This window comes from Bidens hawaiensis, unplaced genomic scaffold, assembly GCF_021521415.1.
Source record: "Bidens hawaiensis isolate Kalapana, Puna unplaced genomic scaffold, B.hawaiensis_p1.1 tig00071761_1, whole genome shotgun sequence".
In the NCBI taxonomy this organism is placed as follows: Eukaryota; Viridiplantae; Streptophyta; class Magnoliopsida; order Asterales; family Asteraceae; genus Bidens; species Bidens hawaiensis.
This window is the reverse complement of record NW_027506675.1, coordinates 10,857-32,652: the sequence shown is the minus strand read 5'-3', so window position 1 is coordinate 32,652 and position 21,796 is coordinate 10,857. Positions and strand designations below refer to the sequence as shown.

General features: G+C 37.2%; 1 protein-coding gene across 1 annotated transcript; it reads left to right on the top strand.

Annotated features, from left to right (window-relative positions):
* Window positions 1-17,716: 17,716 nt before the first annotated feature.
* On the top strand, window positions 17,717-19,819 carry LOC143618387 (uncharacterized). Its single transcript, XM_077090623.1, has 2 exons — window positions 17,717-18,556; window positions 18,968-19,819. The coding sequence occupies exons 1-2, from the start codon at window positions 17,717-17,719 to the stop codon at window positions 19,817-19,819; spliced, it is 1,692 nt and encodes a 563-aa protein (XP_076946738.1).
* Window positions 19,820-21,796: the final 1,977 nt, after the last annotated feature.

Below are 21,796 nucleotides of genomic sequence, written 5' to 3'. Positions count from 1 at the left end.
AAACTTAGCGCTTACCGGGAGGCAACCCGGTAGTATGTTTTTACTTTTTTATTTTTTATTTTTATTTTTATTTTTGGGGTTTCTTGCTTCCGTTTGCTGGCCGCTTGTTTTATGTTTTTCTTTCAGGTGTCTCAAGGATTGCTTGTGGAAGGTTGATTATACATGGTTTGATTCAAGTGTGGGGAGGTCATTTGTTTATTGATTGTCGCGTTCGTTCGTAAGTGATAGCTTGGTAAAGAGCACTGGAGTGTGAGACTTTCGTTCGAATTGGAGGGCATGGGACACGACTCGCGAGGCAATATCGTCATATTTATCAGGGGAGTCTGTTCCACTTTACTTATATTTGAATGTGCTTTAATTTTTGTCTTTTTCCTGTCTCATTGAGTACAATGTGACATTTAAGTGTGGGGATGAGAAACTAGCGTTTTTATATTAAAAAAAAATCAAAAATTAAAAAAAAAAGTTTAAAAAAAAAATATATTCAAAAAAAAAATTGTCACAAAATTTTAACGAAAATTTATGCAAAATAATGGAAACTGATAGTATAAATTGAGATTTGTTTTTTAAAACTATTATTATATATGAGATTAAATAAAAGATAACGCACTAAGCTTGGGATGTGTCGGTAGGCCCTACTAGCTTTGATAGTCCACTTTAGCAGAAATTTTATATATCTAATAATTTGAAAAACGGTGAAACCGAATTTCGATACTTAGGGAGGATTACCATAATCTAAAAACTTTGATTTGGTAAGACTTAGATGCAATCAAACCAGCACACCACCACATGTCCACTCTTTATACGAGCTTAGAAATAGTTATATATTTAGGATGATATAAAAAAAGAAAAAAAAAAGAGAAAAAAAAAGAAAAAGAAAAAAAAAAAGCATGTTTTGAAAGTGTATTCCAAGAATTGGTCCAAAAAGCAAATGAAGTGAGAGAGTTATGTATTGTAAAATGTCAAAGAAGCATTCTCAAAGTTAGTAAAAGAGGCCAAAGGTGCACATATTAGACGGGACATAGAGTTTACGTGTTACCAAGGGGATAGTGACTCTGAGGATACACTATTGGGGCTCGAGGTTCTTAGTCAATAAATATCAAATTAGGAATTTATAGGACAAAGTGCTATAATATTTAGGAATAGCTCGTACGACCTCCACAGGACCATTCTACCATCAAATTTCACTGAGTGTATCTACTTAGTACCATCAACGAGTCCTTGGCTTATGGTGATTTGTCGAATCAGTCTGCTTCGACTCTATTTCTTTTAGCTCTCTTTGTCTGAGATGGGGTAGGTGTAGCCATAGCTTTTGAACTTTAAAACGTTTAATGCAATTGGGGGATTGATAGGCCGGTGGCTGGGTTTAGGTGGACAACAATATCAGCACTCGCGGTTTTTACGTTTATCTATGCTTAAAAGATAACCTATATGTTTTAAATATCGATCTTGAATTATGATTCCATTGCATTATATATTTTTCGAGGACGAAAAAAAGTTTAAGTGAGGGGATATTTGATGTGGGCTAAATTATATACATATTATTACACATATTTCCTATACTTTTAAATACTTTTGAGCTAGGTTTTTTATTGAATATTATATTAATCGGCTCATATCTGAGTTTAATGGTTTCGAGAGACAACGGGTTAAAATAGAGTAATTTTACTAACTAAAAACCAATGGGTGAATATTTAAACATGTTAGTATATAATTAATATAAAGTGTGTCTTTCAATTAAAAGGTGTGATGTGCATTTAAATGAAATATGTTATTCATCATTTTATTTGTTGTGGACAGTATCATCATGAAGGAAGTCTAAAATTGATGATGGCGCACAAGACTTGAAAAGATATCTTGAGTTTGGCAATTGGTTCGTCGACAGATTGATCAAAGAGCGAATATGAATTTTAGTTTCTACTCTCAAGAATAAATAGTCAAAGAAAAAAAAAAGAATAATCATAATAATAAAAATGCAGCCCACCTAGCCCACGTGACTTTCTATTCAATCAATATATTATCTTTGTCGGTGGAGAAAAGGTATAAAAGGGGCATGCAGCTTTGACGCAAAGGGAGATAATTATTATTTATTAAAAACCCTGTACGTGCGGGTGTGGACGAGAAGATAACAGCAACCGCCATATATATTATTTTCATTGTTATTCACGGAGGGAGTTGACGAGAGGACGAGCACATTAGCAAGCAAAAAGGAGAAATTTTGGTGATGAACTCTTTTATATTTATTTATTTTCTTGTTTTGAACATGATTATTGGCTAAATACTTTTTAGTTATCTAGGCTTGTGATGATGTTTTGTTGACTGTTTTGGACTTGTCAGTTTTCGGGTTTTGTTTATGGGATTTCGATTAATTAAAAGTTTTGATTAGTTTTATTGGATGTGTCTCATGCGTATTTACTTTTGATTTGTGTCTGAATGAATGTTTCATATGTTGCTTGATTGATTGTCTTTCGATTATAGGTTGCATGTTAGGGTTGTTTACTGTGTGTTTGCAACTTGTTTATGGTTTATTGAGCTCATTCACCATAGAAACTGATTTTTGGCATACTATTAGAAGTTTATATTCTTACTAGCTTAAATATCCGACGGGTGATAAGTTGTCGGGTTTGTCTGCGTTGTTAGGGTTTTAGGTTATATTATCTGACAGGAGGTTTGCCTATTTTTGCCTTAATTTCACTGTTTACCCGTGTCCTTTATACTCTTCAAAACCACCCCGTGTACTTAGGTGCATTGAGATAGTGAAACCGAAGGGTTAGCTGTTTTATAGGGTAATTAATCATAATTGGTGAACTGATAGGTGAACTAATAAGCCGGTGTTTTTACATGATCTTTAAGATTTCTTTTTAGGTGACACCTTGAGAGTGATTAAGGATCCATTAAGTTTCCTAGAGCTTCATACCTTTAGATTCCCGGTTCCCATAGCATTTTCCCGTGACCGATAAAAGTCCGAGTCGTCACAATTCAGATTCCTTTCCTAGGTAACTCTTGCTCTCATTTGAATTTGCTAAAGTCTTATTCGGTAATTTAATTTTTTAGTTTACTTTAATTTAATTAAGTAATTAGTTTAATTAATTTATTGTTAGCTTTTAAAAATAAAATAAATAAAAATCCAAAAATAATACTTTCTTAATTATTAGTTTAGATTAGCTTTTAGAACTAGTTTCGTTAATTTAATAAGTGTCTCTAGGGTTCGATATTCCCGGTCTTCCCATGGTTATTCTACACCCGATAGGTTCACTTGCCTGTTGCTAGTGGTTTGGTTTAGGATATTCTAAGTTTTTATTACTCGTTGTGCTTGATCATTATTTGCTAAAATTTTATATACCACTTTGCGCACATCATACACCAAATGAGAAACCGCAATAGGTATGTATAGATTTAGAAGATGCAGAGTATATGCTTGTTCAGTATTAACATCACTTCGATACCTTTTCAAATGTCAGGGGCATAAGGTCAAGTTCAAATTGATATAACTCACCAAAACGTAAACACACAATAATTAGTATTGAATAACTCTCAATGTTATATAGAGGAAATATAACTCAAAACCCCTATTACACGTAACTCGTGTTTCTCTAGATGAGCCCTAACTAGGTTGCATCTTGTGTGTATCTCTAACGTCTAACCATAACCCGGTTTATATAGACTAACCTAACTTGTTAATTAAAATATTACCAAATATAATAAAACCCTAACTACAACCCCATAAACCAGGACATATTAATGAAGTCCACAGGCCCAATATGTCCAACTTGATCACCTACACATTACAGGCCTATTAAGTTGGAAATTACGTCTAACATAGGGGTTGGTGGGCTGGCCGAGGTTGGGGGTCACTAAACGTTACAACCAATATGCAACAACTTGGTTGCTGAAAGTATGTAGTAGTTATCTTAATCTTGGCTGGTTATAACTTATGTAGTCGATATCATCGATATATCACTGATAATCAGTTATCGATCATTGGCGATATATCAGAATATCGGTTCTGAATATCGGTACCAATAATATCAACGATATTGACCGATATTGGACTAATATTTGACCGATATATCATCGATATTCCCGATATCAGTTTTTTTAGTTATCAACTCTTGGTGTTCAATGTTAATATTTTAAGTCTTAATCAATTCTTGTGACGTTTTTTAGTGTTTTGCAATATGCAAAAGGTTAATTTGTTAATGGTAAGAGACTATACTGAATTATTAGTGTTAAATTGCTATATATATATATATATATATATGAATTTTACATGGATTAAAATTACCGATATCTCACTGCAATAACCGATATCTCATATATCGGTCATTGACCGATGTCCGATAATTTTCAGCAATAACTACTTAGGTTATAACATCACCAAGCGTTTCAACATTAGCCTTTAGATCTTTTGATACAATTAAGGACATGCAAGTGAGAAATGAATTAACATCTCATCGTTTCCTTGTGGTATTTAGTATAATGATGCGTGTAAACATTGAAGGGTATACGAACCTTGTTATGATGGTTTGATTCAATGATATTGTGACTACTATATTTGGTATCGGAGCCAGGGCTCAAACAAGATCGAGATCTCAAGTCATCAATCAAGAATTTCAATTTTGTTTATTAAACAAGTTGTGGTCATCATCATCTAAAAGCGAATTCAATTGAATTTGAATTTAGATATGGGTTTTTTGTTTTCTAAAATCAGTTTCACTTTCAATTAATTATGAAAATTCAATTTTTGAATGAATCTAATTGAAACCCAATTTTAATCAAGAAGTCCAATACTTGTATTAAAGGATACATTCGTGTGTTGCTCCTGTGCAGTCTAGTAATCAGTCGCATAACGACTTTGTTGGCTGTCATCGAGTACCACATTATATTTGTTCTTAAGTGTTCCTGCCTAATCGCATTGCAACCAGAGGGCTGTTACTTTTCTATTTCAGTTGGAAAGTACAAATTTAATGTAACTATTGTTTGTTGTTTTCAGCGTGTGTGTTTTGTTCTTTTAATTGTTTTGCCAAAACCCAACCTAGGTTGGCATGTGGCTAAATTGGATGTTTTGGTGCTGCTAATTTCTGGGTCAGAAGTCAAACCAGTTGTATAATTTATCTATCTTTTGTTTTCAATTCAGACTTTTAAATCCAATCGCAAGGCAAGTGGCCAAATTCCTACTATTTCTTTTTTTTTCATTTGTTTTAACCGAATCAAACACTAGTCAACCTGTGACGGGTACGGGTAATTTTGTGATTGGATCAGAAAAATAATCGGAGTGATTCAGATTTTTCAAAAATGCACATGTGATGAATTTGAGTCATGTGATATCATGGATAATTTTGTTTGTTACATGTTCGATACAAAGTTTAGTTTAGAATTGTACATATTAGATAGTGATAGTTTATGTCAGATGTGTATTTCTAGTGATCTGTAAATGTGTAAAGGAGTAAAGTAACATGTTCGTCCTTGTGGTTTGGCAAATAATGCGAATTTAGTTCAAAAAGTTTATTTTTTGCTTATGGACCCTCCACGTTTATCAGTTCTTGCCAATTACATCCGAATCACTAACCTCATTAAATTTAATCGTTAAGTCAGGGGTAGACATGTCTTTTCACTGTTTCTTTATTATAATACTTATTTCGTTGAACTGCGGTTTTCGTCCCTCTGGTTTGTCCAAATCTGCAATTTTAGTCCAGTAGTTTCAAATTTGCAATTTTCTTCCCTATGGTTTCATTTTACTTTCAATTAAACCCGAATTCTCTAATCTCGTTAAGTCTGGTTGTTAAACCGATCGGTATGCCCTTCACGTGATGGACAGTTTTGTTCCTTCTTTTCTCCTTTTTCCCTGAATACACCCCAGCCCATCACGTGAGGAGGCTTGCGAATTAGAACTGAGGTTTTTTGGGGAGATAAACAACAAAATTGGTCGTAACGTGAAAGACACAAAAATGGGTTAACGACCGAACTTAATGAGGTTAATAAATTCGGGTTTAATTGCAAGTGAAATGAAACTACAATGCAAGCTTGAAACTATTGGACTAAAACCGTAGATTTGGACAAACCACAAGGACGAAAATCGCAGTTCACTGAAATAAGTATTATAATAAATAAATAGTGGAAAGACATTTATGCCCCTAACTTAATGATTAAATTTAACGGGGTTAGTGATTTGGATGTAATTGGCAAGAACTGGGAAACGTGGAGGGTTCATATGCAAAAAAATAAACTTTTTGGACTATATTCGCATTATTTGTCAAACCACAAGGACGAAACTGGCACTTTACTCCTTTAAATATGCTAGAACTAGAATAGTTTAGGCTTTATATTATTTTATAAAATAAAATGGTGAATTGAATTTGTTTTAAATTAGGAATGGAATGCTATAAAAGGGAAGGAGAGTGTGCATGAGCATGAACCAGACAGAGAGGCATGGAAGCAGCTATGTACCAGCTTTTTCAAGGGAAGAATATTCTTATGCATCTCATGTACCAGCTATGTACAACAATTTGATCTACCTGCTCAAACAACAAAAATCCTCAGTAACTAACCATAAAAACCTAACTCGAGTTGCAATGCATGTTTAATGTACAAATCTAAAATAATCAAATTAATTAATACCAAATCACACTAAGTGGATCTGAAGAAACAAATAATCAAATTATGGTGACCTCCTTACCCAAAGATTCGGATTTTTGGATCTCATAGCCCTTAGAAGTTACTTCTTGGCAGGATTATTAGAATTGGCGTCAATGTTTTTCGTCTAGGGTTCTCTTTGAAGATTTGGTGAAGAGAAGTGGCGCGTAATTGGCTTTGTTCTATGTTTAGGGTTTGAAAACTTTGGGGATTTGGTGAAAAAAGAACTGGCGCGTTTTGTATTTAGGAAGGTTTGAAGCGGTTTATGTTAGAAACCGCTTTTAATCAAGGTGTTTCAAATGTTTGAAGCGGTTCCACTTTAAAACCACTTGCAACATAATATCTGGCCCGCTTCAGAATAGGAGCTTTTGTAGTAGTGTAACAAAATCAGTTATGTGTTCTTAAAATAAACATGAATTGAATGTATATATATTAACTTTCTTTTTCTTATTTCTTTATGAAGTATTTTAAAAAAAATCAACAAAATGAAATGATCCTCCATTTTCTAGTTGGGTGTTTTATTGTACTTAAGTTATTGTTAGGTTTATAAGCTCGTTTCAAAGTTAATTATCTTAATTTCTATACAAGGAGATATAAATATAACGTACAAAGCATAATACAAGGATTATACCATATTACTATGTTATGCTATAACTTATATGCCATGTTTTTAACGCATATTAACAGTGAAACTAAATATAAAAATTGTTTATGAATCTCGTTACAGAAACCTTATTCTTAACGCATTGTGATTCGAAATCTTTAATATATGCAACCAAATCCGCATCAACATGTTTATCAAATGTTAGTTTTTGTTTATTTTATTGGATATATTGAGTTCAACTACACTTGGGACCACCACATCCCCGTATGTATGTTCATCGTTTTTATCATTAATGACGGATCAAGAAAAAAGGTTGAGGGATAACTGAGTCACCCTTCAACCTATGCTAGATTTGCATCTGATATCATTCTCGGACCTTTATGTGTGAATAATAGCATATTGGAATCCCATTATTCTCTGCTATATATGCACTTGTATTCACCACTTGAGAACCCCATGTTTCCCACAGTGCACTTTATTCGTTATTTAGAGACTACATTGTCTCAACCAATATGTATGATTGTGTTCAAAGTTTAACACATGTAAAAAACAAGTGTGTATTTATTTTTATGATCTCCCAAGTCATATTTAAAGCACAAGTAAAATGATATCAACGGATACAAAGTTAACCTTAGTATCATTTGACTCAATGGTATTTGATGTGCTAACATTGATGCAGGGATGGCTCATGGGACAGCGAAAACAAGTTAGAGTTTTAGGCTCCCACTCAGTTAAGGCCTCCAAATAAAAAAAACATTATATATAGATGATACATTATAATGGGTATGGTAATGTATTGGTGTGGTGGTAAGTTTGGTTGCTACTAAAGTATAGGATATTAGTTCAAAACTTGTAATAATCAACATAAATTCTTAACAATTGTTATAAAAAGGCCCCAAAATCTTGTTTTAATTTAGGCCTCCACATTCGTTAAGCGGGACAATATTGTTATAAGTAGATTAAATTAGTGTTAAGAAAATCTATCATATAAACACACATAATAAGCGTGCGTAGAAACATACATACCAGATTATAATAGATTTTAGAAGTCTCATATTTTTGTTTGATTTAAGAAACAATTTATGGGTTGACTCTTGTAATAATCGACATCTCCTCATTTTGATTTCTGGCTTTCAGAAATCTTGATTTTTACTTGATTGTAAAAAAAATGATCTCTACCTTGCCTATTATATTTGATTTCTTTATGAAATGTCTTTTCCATTCATGACATAATTATCATTTTTTTCAAATATTGATCTAGGGAGAAACTGAGAATTAGCATTCATAGCCTTCCGGACCATACTTGTCCATGAGTCTCCATTATGTTACCAGGGCGTTCAAAGTAGAGGTGCACAAAAAACCTAAACCCGGAACCGGCTTTTTTATATTCGGGTTTTTAATACCCGAACATGTACCCGACCCTACCCGTAGGGTACGTATAGGGTATCCATTTTAGTACCAAAACCCATACCCGATTTGTACCTGTTAATACTCGAAAAACCGAACCGGTTCCATACACGGAACTGGGTTTTTCCAACACATGAAACTGTGTTTTTCAAATACCCGATCTATACCCAAAATTACCCGAAAAATAACTGAAAAATACCCCTAAAAAGTGCAACCCCTAACATTCCAATCTATACAAAAAAAACCTGGAAAAAAACCCGAAAATATGGTATTTTCAATACCCGACCAGACACAGTTAAGCCGACTTAAAATAAACTTTCTATTGAATTATATGCAAGGGTCTAACCCTCCATCTGTTAATTCAAGGGCCTTGCAAATACCTACAAGATCTTCAATCACTAAGTTCAAAATGTGCAAAATAATAATAATAAATAAATAAACATAAAAGGGCAATTGAAACTTGAGTAGACTGCTGCTGAACAAGCTCTAGTTAGAGAGGACGCGAACTGTAAGACATTCACATAACATACGACGCAATACGAAGAATTTAACTTATTCAATTTGTAAGACCCTGTTATCGGTGCCCTACTTTGGTCGTTGGATTTACTCATAAACACGGTTCTAAATATTAGAGTTAATTAAAACTTTGTGCGGAATATAAAACATTCATAAAACATTACATATAAAACCATAACTTTTTCTTATTAAAACATATTGTCTTTCAAATCAAAATATTAATTCTAAATCATCTTAAGTCTTCAGATGCTAGACTCTTATTCTTCTGCCATGTGCCCCTGCTCAAGCCAGCTGTCTCATCTACTCACATGCGTGCATACTAAAGTCAGCTACGCTGAGTGAGTTCTAGTTAATCATACAACATAGAACACATTCATAACTACATACTTTCATACATACTTCATACTTTCATACTTTCTTTCTTTCATATTCATACCTTACATTTTAAAGAGGATTACGCCCTATAACCTTCGCATATATTATTAGGGTATGCAACCCTTTAACCTTCGCATATATTATTAGGGTATGCAACCCTTTAACCTTCGCATATATTATTAGCGTATGCAACCCTTTAACCTTCGCATATATTATTAGGGTATGCAACCCTTTAACCTTACCTTACCTTTCATTATCATCTCCATGATCATATCCATACAGATAATATCATACATATCATAGTCGTACATACTTTCTTATTCACATACATAGGTCATACGTACTACACTATACTTTCCTTAACAGTACATCACGTACTACCAAGCATACATTCATAACTATCGCATTCGTCATCAAGACATACACTTACCATTTAAGGTAAATGTATTAACATTCACATTGAGTATGCACACAACCCCGAAAACATAACAAGGAAATGGGGCTAGAAACTCACCTGAATTCGTTTATGTTCACCGTTAATGGTTATTCGTTTCTTGAGCTGTGCACGGCTAACTGTATAATAATTACATGTATCAATTAACTATCACTAGTCATTGTATTTCTAGTTTATTTATAACCCTCAACAAACGGGGGTCCGGGGGCAGCGCCCCTAGCAGCAGGGTTCATGGGGCGGCAACCTCTAGCAGGGTCCAGGGTTCGTATTTTCATTAATTGTTTTAACACATTTTCCATTAGAGTTCACAACTATCATTTTATTTGCTAACTTAAAAAGTTCGAGGGCTTCTTTGTAAATAGTCCATTTTATTCTAAGTTCTAGGGACCTTTCTGTCATTCTTTCAAACTTCCAATTCGTCCCAGTTCCTTAAGGAATGGGGTTTATAACAAATGAACCCATTCGTTACTTTTTAGCGAACTGACTATTATAACGAATCAGGCCTTATAACGAACCAATCCTCATAATGAATTGGACCTTATAACGAACTGGTCATCATAACGAATTGGTCCTTAAAGAACTGGGGCTAGTTCGTCATTCTTTCCTTAACGAATTAGTTGACGAATTAAGGCTAGTTATTCATTCTTTCCTTAACGAATTAGCTGACGAATTAAGGCTAGTTCGTTAAATTCTCGTTAACGAATTAAGGCTAGTTCGTTAAACCTCCGTTAACGAATTAGGGTTAGGTCAAAGAATGTCAAAAACATTCTTTGACATGCTTAACCTCGTACGCCATTTTCCGGCACAGTCGTCGCTGGAAAACCGCGATCTCGCCGGAAAAACGAGATCTCACTCGTTTTCCACAGTTTTTCGTCCCGTTCGATCCAGATCTGAGCTAGGGTGACCCCTAAGCTTATATTTTGTTCGGATTATACCCGATTCCACCCGGATCTCATGAGTTTAACGGTTTATGGGTGTCGGCTCGTCGTTTCGCAACTAAATCTAGCGGGTTTGGGTTCATACAATATCATACTATCATTACCTCGGGTCGGGATCGATTCTTTTTCTTGATTTTGGTTTAGACGTTTTTGGGTGGTGTATGGAATATGTGTAAATGAATGGATTAAGGGTTAATTATTGTTTATATATGATGGGTCATGGGCTTAAGCCAATGGTCTTTTCTTCTTTCCTTTTTTAACCCAAGTCCATAACTCACATTTATTTAACCCAACACAAGCCCGACTCATAATAATAAATCATCATTTATTTTATTTGCTAAAACGAGAAAATAGGATGTTACACAATTAAATTTATAAATCAAATGGCCAATTAATTTACCAAATTAGTTACAAATCACATAAACAATTATCAAACTAATGTATATGTAGTACAAAATTAAACTTAGTGCAAAATTATGTAGGAATCGGTCTGCCCAAGACACATATTAGAGTTGATGTGGCTAGTACGTTATGATCCAAGTCGTGTCATACCCAATAAAAAGCTAGACAAACACCAAAATATTTATTGTAGATATGATCTAACAAATAAATATTAACACTTATGTTATTTAGAAAATGGGTTTCTAAATATTTGCACTTGAGGAATCGATAAATTATAAGGATAATTTATTTAGAGAGATTATCTTATGATATTATTTAAGTTGGTTAAATGATATATATATATATATGATAATGGTTGTGGTATGTTGCATGAAACTTATGGCATGTTGAAAGTGTTAAATGTCACAAAGTTTCAATAGACCTGTGACTAATACATGGAGTATTAGTAATGTGAACTAATACATGGAGTATCAGTCCTGCGACTGGTATGTTGAGTCAAAGATTTGACCTAAGTGAGATATATGGAAGATTGGAATCTTCTCAACCTCCTCAAAATTCTCTAAGTATGGATCCGGGCACACCTTAGACCTCTGAGCAAGCTTTTCCTTAGCCGGGCATGATATTTTGTCTATCGGGAAAGGTTATCTTCTAGAATTCTTCTTTAGTGGATATCCAGGCAAGGTTTGCAAGTTATTGTATTACCGGGCAAGGTTCACTAATTTATGCAAATCCGGGCAAGGATAACTTTATCAAGCAAACCTGTTCTTCATAGTCAAGTAAGGTTCACTCCCGAGTAAGCTTTTGGCTAACCAAGCTCATGAAGCCAAGTGATTGGAAGACCGGGCAAGGTATTCTTTAATAAATTGGTCCAAGTATGCTTGATGTTTAATGAATAATATTAAGTAACACCGGGTAAGGTTCAACTCAAGCAAGGTACAGTGCTACCGGGCACACTTTGCTAATAAGCTATTCTCTAGTAAAGAGTTGAAGGGACCATTGAAGAACAATGTTGCTCGTATGGGTTTGTCGGGCAAAGTCTGGCAAAGTCAAGAATATTGAAGTCTACCCGGTGAGTATTTTACTTGGTAAAATACTCTTCAAGTAAAGTCTACCCGGAAACTGATCTCGGGCACACTTCTATGTTACCAAGTTCTGAAGGATGGCAGAGCACACAGCCTACTCGGAAAATGAATATTGTTGCAAAGCCTACCCGGAAGACTTGTTTTACACTTAGAACAATTCTGAATATGTATTATCATTTGGGGTTTCTAGAAGGAATGACAGTTGTAAAGGAGGTGTCAGACCTATAAAAGGAATAATTTAGGGCACGCCTCTTAGGGCAGATAGACTCATTAATTCAGAGAGAATATTTGAGTGTGACGGTTATCTTAGAATAGTACGAACATAACCTTCCTATCAAGAAACCCTAAATCGATTATCCTTTTGTATGATTAACGTTATATAAATGGAAATCTTTTGAGTGAATCTTGTGTGTGTTAGTTACCTTTGATTATTGATAGCAACTACCCTGTTTATTATTGATTCCGCCTTTATTAAACAGTAATCTTTCTTCAGGATAAAATAATGAAGAAGCACTAGAATTTCATGATGCAGAAACTGAATTGATCATTGAAGAACCAAATCTCAATGAATCAAATCTTGACACAAATGTGTCTGTTGATATGATTATTCAAACTCCTTATGTAGAAAAGAATCATCCTTCTGAAAACATCATTGGGGATTTGCATGAAAGAGTCACAAGAAGTCAATCTGAAATTGCAAACATATGTCTTTACTCCTGCTTTCTATCCCAAATAGAGCCAAAGAACATTGCTCAAGCACTAAAAGACAATAGTTGGGTGAAAGCAATGCAGGAGGAGCTGGAACAGTTCAGAGATTTACATGTGTGGGATCTTGTTGATAGGCCAATAGACAGATATGCAATTGGAACTAAATTGGTTTTTAGAAACAAAAGAGATGAAAGGGGTTTGGTGATTAAGAATAAGGCTGGGCTTGTGGCACTGGGATGCCTTCAAGAAGAAGGAATAGACTTTGAGGAAGTATTTGCACCAGTTGCAAGACTTGAAGCTATCAGGATTTTTCTTTCATATGCTGCCTGATGTGGTCAGAAATATACATATTATAATATATATTCCCTACTATTTTGAGTGCACTTGAGCTAGAATTTTATTAAATATTACTCATTGTTGGCTCATATTTAAAGTTTAAAGGTTTCAAGACACAACGAGATAAATTAGAGCACTTTACTAAACTTGAAATCAAAGAATGAAAGGTCGAGCATATGTTAGATACTACTAATTATTATTATATATTAACTATTATATGTAGTAGTATTATATAAAAAAAAAGAAAGAAAGAAAGTCATGCGAATGAAGGTATGAAGCCAACATGATGTAATTATAAATTACAATAAAGTTCTATTCTGTTTGCTAACTTGCATTGGAGATTTAATGAATGATTTTCGGATACAGACAAATCTAATTATATTGATAGTTAAATAATTGGGCTCCCTATTTACATAATATGAGTGGCATAGTAAAGGAACAAATAGTTCAAATGGATTAAGTGGGCTTATAGTTTTAATGAAAGGGCCTTTCGTTTATTCTCGTGGAGTTAACCTAATGTTTTAACTTGTGAAAAAAGTTAGAAATAAGGGGTTGAACGGCAACTTATAGATATATATATTTTGTTGGGTGTAACAGGTGAGGGGGGATCCCTACGTGAGAATCATCAGCCGCCGTCACATTATTTATTTTGTTGAGGTTTGGGAGGTCCGCGGCTAACAATTGAAGTAACATACTATTATTCTTATTCTTGGCTTTTTGGAACGCGAGAAGTTGGTGATACACAGCAGCTGCAAGTCAACCACGAGAGGAGTTTACATCAACTCAACCAAACGTTTCTATTATTCGGTTGACTTTATTAATTTTTATTATGAATTCTATTATTGAACTTATATATTTTATTGTTTTGAACATGATTATTGGCTAAACCATTTTAGTTATCTAGGCTTGTGATGATGTTTTGTTGATTGCTTTGGACTTGTCGGTTTTCGGGTTTTGTTTATGGGATTTCGATTTATTAAAAGTTTTGATTAGTTTTATTGGATGTGTCTAATGCGTATTTACTTTTAATTTATGCTTGAATGAATGTTTCACATGTTACTTGATTGAATGTTTTTTCGATTATAGGTTGCATGTTAGGGTTGTTTACTATGTGTTTGCAACTTGTTTACGGTTTATTGAGCTCATTTACCATAGAAACTGATTTTTGGCATATTATTAAAAGTTTATATTCTTATTAGCTTAAATATCCGACGGGTGATAAGTTGTCGGGTTTGTCTGTGTTGTTAGGGTTTTAGGTTAAATTATCTGACAGGAGGTTTGCCTATTTTTGCCTTAATTTCATTGTTTACCAATGTCCTTTAAACTGTTCAAAACCATCCCGTGTACTTTGGTGCATTGAGATAGTGAAACCGACAGGTTAGCTGTTTTATAGGGTAATTAATCATAATTGGTGAATTGACAGGTGAACTAATAAGCCGGTGTTTTTACATGATCTATAAGATTTCTTTTTCGGTGACACCTTGAGAGTGATTAAGGATCCATTAAGTTTCTTAGATTTTCATATATTTAGATTCCCGGTTCGCATAACATTTTCCCGTAACCGATAAAAGCTCGAGTCGTCATAATTCGGATTCCTTGCCTAGATAACTCTTTCTCATATTTGAATTTACTAAAGTTTTTATTTGGTAATTTAATTTTCTAGTTTACTTTAATTTAATTAAGTATTTAGTTTAATTAATTATTAGTTTTTAAATAAAATATAAAAATCCAAAACTATATATTTTCTTAATTATTACTTTAAATTATCTTTTAAAACTAGTCTTGTTATTTAAATTAGTGTCTCTAGGGTTCGATATTCTCGGTCTTCCCATAGCTATTCTACACCCGATAGGTTCACTTGCCTGTTGCTAGTGGTTTGGTTTAGGGTATTCTAGGTTTTTATTACTCGTTGTGCTTGGTCATTATTTGCTAGATATTTATATACCACTTCGTGCATATCAAGTTTTTGGCGCCGTTGCCGGGGACACTTGGTAATAGCGAACTAGTTTCTATTTGCTTTTATTTGTTTTTAGTTTAGTTTTAGTTAATTAATTAGATTTATTTTATTTTATTATTTAATTGCTTTTGATTGCTATCTGTTCCTTGACTGTAATTTGTGTGCTCTAGGGATAAGCTTGGGTCCTTACTCTTATACTTGTCTTTCAGTGAATGCGACGTACACGTTCACTAGGACCACCAGAGTTCACTGCTTTAGATGAACCCGAGAGAGATTTTCGTGAGCGTCGTAGGGAGTTTCGAGAGATTGCACGTGCTCTACGCAAAAGTAAGGTACACGTTTCTGATTCCACTTTAGATATGGGTGACGCTAACCCACCTAGGCGTACGGTTCACTCGAGAGCGAATGAGGGAGTTATTGGGAGACGGTCTGCTATCACACGTCCGGCGATGCCCGATGCTAATAACTGGCAGATTCCAACCAACGTCATGAATTCCATCACTAATTCTGCCCCATTGCCCCAATTTCAGCGCCAGGCCATCTGAACAAATTCACTCGTATTTGCGACACTTTCAATATTGCCAACGTCACTCGTGCTTCTATCTACCTTCATCTTTTTCCATTTTCTCTAGAGGGTCGTGCTTCGTCGTGGTTGGAAAACCTCCCCCCTGGGTCCATCACTACCTAGGATGATCTTCAAGCTGAATTCCTTAAGAAGTATTTTCCGTCATCTAAAGCCTCGCGACTTCGTGATCAGATCTGTTCCTTCTGCATGGACCCTTACGAGCCATACCCTTTGGCTTGGGAAAGGTTCCATAATCTGCTTAGTAGATGCCCCCAACATGGTCTACTTGAATGGGCTGTAGTTGAGAAATTCTATAACGGGCTGACCTTTGAGATGCAGAAGAGATTCAATACGTCAGCTGGAGGAAACATGTTAGAGAAGCTGGATATAGATGAGTGTGAGTCGTTGTTTGAGAGTTTCGCCATAGCCGAGCAGCAGGAGCCGTCCGCCCGAAGTACCTCTAAAACCACCACCTCTTCCGCTCGAGGCATCTATCAGGTCTTGAATGATACTACCATCCCGGTTGCCTTAGAGGCAATGCAGAAGGGTATCTGAGAGTTGAAGAAGATCGCTCAGAAATGTGAAATCTGTCGCGAAGCGCACGATGCAGTTGATTGTCGGGTCGATCAACAGGAGAAGGTGGACTACTCGGGTAATCAGAATCGAGGAGTGAATACCTACGGTAACTCAGGATGGAGAAATAACTCCAACTATGGTTGGAGGTCAGGAGGTAATGCTCAGGGTTTTCAGCAGAGGCAGGAGCATGTTAGTGACCCAGAGGCAGTTGGGAGTTCGAGTGTGGGGAAGAGTAGCGGTATGGATCCGGATCTTAAGGAACTTCTAACTAAGCAATCTACTATGCTTTCTCACCTTATTGACAGAGATAATAACACACAGCAGAGATTGGCTGAGCACGACACCCTATTGAAGAACCAGCCGTCGTCGTTTTTGGAGATGTCTCGAAAGGTGGATGAGATGATGAAGTAGATGCTACCTAATAAGCAGGTCAGAGCGTTTCAGGGCAGCACAGAGCTTAACCCGAAGGCACAGTTGAAGGCGGTGACCACCCGTAGTTGCAGAGGAGGTGATCGAGAGCAGTCGCCGGCAGATGATGAGGAGTCGGTGGACGAGGAGATATTGATGGAGACTCCTGTGATGACGCACGAGAGGCGAGTCCCAGCAAGTACCGCGTTAAATGGTGCTCCTGCAGAGAAAGTTGTTGAGAAGAAGATTGAAGATAAGAAGAGTCCCGAAGTCGATCTTACTCGAGTTCCGTGTCCTGCTCGTCTTCTGCAGCAGAAGTATGCGCAGGAATATGGACATTTCTTGGACATGTTTAAACAGCTAAAAATCAATCTTCCTTTTGTCGAGGCACTCTACCATATGCCTAAATATGCAAAATTCTTAAAAGATCTTCTTTCGAATAAGAAGAAGCTGGAGGGGCTTTCGATAGTATGTTTGAATGAAGGATGATATGCGGTAGTCCAGAACAAGCTGCCAGAGAAATTAGCAGACCCGGGACACTTCACGATTCCGTGTTTGTTTGGCAGCTCGACTGAGAGCTACGCGTTGGCCGATTTAGGTGCTAGCATAAATCTGATGCCATATTCTCTGTATAAAATGCTAGACCTTGGAGAGCCAGTCCCGACGCGCATGAGTTTATCCTTGGCCGACCGTTCGGTCAAATATCCGCGGGGAATCGTGGAAACGTACTCGTTAAAGTCGATAAATTCGTTTTTCCCATGGATTTTGTTATTCTTGATATGGAGGCTGACGATCAGGTCCCACTCATTTTAGGACGACCCTTATTGCGTACTGCTAAAGCGCTTATTGACGTCTTTGACGGAAAAATTACACTTCGTGTAGGGGAGGAGAACGTCACCTTCGATGTCGTCAAATCAATGACGAACTCTAGTAGTCAGGACGATTCGGTTTACTTTCTTGACACATTCATATCTCAGTTTGAACGATGTCTTGACTACATCTCTGGAGCAGATTTACTCAATCAGGAGGACGAGGTTGATGTTCCTCTGGAGCACGACCTGAGCATTCTTGTTAGCTCACCTCCTGAATACCCCGAGGTGTTCACGGTTGTCGATAGCACCGAGGGACCGAAGGAGAGACCATCGATTGAGGCACCACCGTCACTCGAGTTTAAAGAGCTACCTCCTTATTTGGAGTATGCTTTCTTGGACGGTGATGCCGATTTTCCCGTCATCATATCTTCTCAGTTGACGGATGATGAGAAGTCAAGGTTGGTTGATGTGCTCAAGGCACACAAACAGGCTATTGCGTGGAAACTCATGGCCATTCAGGGCATTAGCCCGACCTTTTGCACGCACTGGATACTCATGGAGGATGAGTACAAGCCTGTAATCCAACCTCAAAGAAGGCTCAACCCTAACATGTTGGAGGTAGTCAAAAAGAAGGTTATCAAACTCGTCGACACAGGCTTGAATTATTCCATCTCCGATTCTTCATGGGTGAGTCCTGTTCAGGTTGTCCCTAAAAAGGGAGGGATGACAGTTTTCACTAATGAACGTAACGAGCTTATTCCGACTAGGACAGTCACAGGTTGGCTGGTGTGCATAGACTATTGGAGGCTTAATGACGCTACTAGGAAAGACCACTTTCCTCTTCCGTTCATTAATCTGATGTTGGAGCGTCTATCGGGGCGACAGTTTTACTGTTTTCTTGATGGATTTTCAGGTTATTTCCAGATCCCGGTCGCACATGAGGATCAGGAAAAGACTACTTTTACATGCCCATACGGTACCTTCGCGTACAAACGTATGCCTTTCGGGTTATGTAATGCTCCGGCTACTTTCCAGCGTTGCATGGTAGCGATATTCCAGGACATGATCGAGAGTTCCATGGAGGTTTTCATGGATGATTTTTCGGTATACGGGGACTCATTCGATCAATGTCTTTCTAATCTTGAGAGGATGATGAAGCGGTGCAAAGAGACTAAGTTAATGTTGAATTGGGAGAAGTGCCACTTCATGGTGACTGAAGTCATTGTGCTCGGGCACAAGATTTCGCGAGACGGTATTGAGGTAGACAGAGCTAAAATCGACACTATTAGTAGACTTCCTCCACCGACTAGTGTGAAATCTGTTCGTATTTTTCTCGGGCATGCAGGTTTTTATCATAGGTTCATTAGAGATTTTTCAAAGATCACCCGACCCATGACTCGCCTTCTAGAGAAGGACGTCGCATTCGACTTCGATGCTGATTGTCTGAAGGCGTTTGAGTTTCTCAAGGGGCAGTTGGTTAATGCCCCTATCTTAGTAGCACCCGACTGGAGCTTGCCCTTCGAGCTCATGTGCGACGCTAGTGATTTTGCAGTCGGGGCTGTTCTAGGTCAGCGGAAGGACAAGCACTTCCATCCTATCTATTACGCGAGTAAGACCCTCAATGATGCTCAGGAGAATTACACGACTACTGAGAAGGAGTTTCTAGCAGTGGTCTTCGCGTTTGACAAATTCCGTTCTTATCTCGTGTTGTCCAAAACCATCGTTTATACTGATCATGCGGCATTGCGATACCTGTTCGCCAAGAAAGATGCCAAACCTCGCTTGATACGATGGATTCTCTTGCTTTCCGAGTTCAATATTGAGATTAGAGATAAAAAGGGAGCGGAGAATGTAGTTGCGGATCACTTATCACGTTTGGAGGATCTGAAGAGAGAGGAGATTAGAGAAGATGCCATCGGGGATAAGTTTCCCCATGACTCATTGATGATGGTGAGAGTGAGATTTGAGAGAGAGCCAGTTTTGTACGAGAGTGCTGAAGAGGAGGGCCTTCTATGGTTCTTCGACATTGCGAATTATCTGGCCGAATGAGTAGTGGTCAAGGGCATGAGTTATCAGCAAATGAGGAAGTTTTTCGCAGACGCCAACCACTACATATGAGATGCGCTGTATTTGTTTCGTGTAGGCGCCGATCGAGTGTTGAGGAGATGTGTGAGTAGGGAAGAGAGCCATGAGATTCTTAGGCATTGTCATGAGGGTTTAACTGGAGGCCACGATGGTTCATCTTCCACCGCTAGGAAAGTTTTAGATTCCGGCTTTTATTGGCCATCGATTTTCAAAGACTCGCACGAGTTTGTCAGACAGTGTGATGCATGTCAGCGCACTGGTAACTGTAAGTCCCCCCAGGGCGTAGCTGATCGATACGAGATCGCACGAGGTCTAGGAGTGCGGAATCCTCCTAGACTCGTTTAACGCTTGTAGAAGACGAAGAACACGATTAAACACAAACAAATACACGAACAAACACACGAATGGGATAAACGAATCTGCAGATCCTTTATATAATAACCAAACCACGTTACAAACTGAACAAAAACAAAGACACGGCCGACCCGAGGTGAGCTCTACCTCGGGTCGTCCCACACGACTCTCCCTCTTTGTTCTCTCTAGACAATTGAACTGAACACATAAAATTCTAACTTTCTGGATACTAAACCCTAAACAAGACACACATATATATAGATAAACCAACTTCGCGGGCTTGGGCTGTTCTAACTTCGCCTATGGCGAAGTTGTTCTAACTTCGCCTATGGCGTCTCCGCTGGTCAAAATTGCATAGCGACGGTCACAAAATGCACCAACAGACTCCCCTTTGACCGTTGCCTCTCAATTCTAACAAACACAAAAGATCATCTGTTACAAAACATGCACCAACAGACACCCCCTTAACTGATGATCTTCTGTTTTCTTCTTCTGGTAGGACTCTATTGCACTGTGATCTTCAAACTTGTACTTCACATATACATGCAACATCCATCCTTTCTTCAACCAGCCGTGGTCTGAAACTGTCTTGTAGCTCCACAAATCTACCAATCACCTGGCGTCTTCCATATCAGATCTTTGACATGTATCCCCGTGCCTAATTGATCATCTCAATCAACACGTGAAGTCCTTCTAACTTCACCAACACGTGAAGTTGTGCTCCCTCCACAACTTCACCAACACGTCGGAATTGTATAGTAAGATAAGGTTCAATCTTCAACTAATCAACATCGAGTGATCAGTTTCATCACAAAACCACCTTGACAGAATCTAACACACATGACCATTAATTAATCCGAAGCATCTTCAATCACCAGGGATAACGATCAAGAACATAAACACTTAATTCCCGATTAAATCCAACTTGTTCCAAAATTTTCACTTTAATAAATAAGCATCACGTTTCAGGATCCAATTCTCGAACGCCTTGAAAATAACATACATAATATGCTCTGACCGCAATCCAGTAATAACGAAAACCCGAACAAAATTTGACTTTCTTCAGTTGGTCAACCTCGAACAACAACAATTTCTTTGCCCAAAAACACCCAAATATGTGTCAATATCCAGTTTCAATCAATATCCCATTCACAATTTCAACTCCATATCCAGAGTTGACCCGTATTTGTTCACACGTAAGACCAAGAGATACCAAGTTTCACTCGTTGCCGGAACAACGTTCTTCGGTCTCACAATAATCGTGTACACCTGGCCATTCGGATGAAAACTCCAAACAATTTTTTTTTTAATTTTTTTTTTAATTTCGCCAAAGGTCAACTTCGCCCAAAAGTCAACTTCGCCTGAAAGTCAACTTCGCCTGAAAGTCAACTTCGCCTGAAAGTCAACGTCACCAAAACCCTAAAATTTTAACGACAACTTCGCCTGAACCCAATAACTTCGCCTACGGCGGCTGTTCGGCCAAAAACACATCAGAAACGAGCCAGAAACACCAAAACGCAGATCTCGAACCATAGCATAAGAGCCTAGGCTCTGATACCACTTGTAAGTCCCCCCGGGGTGTAGCTG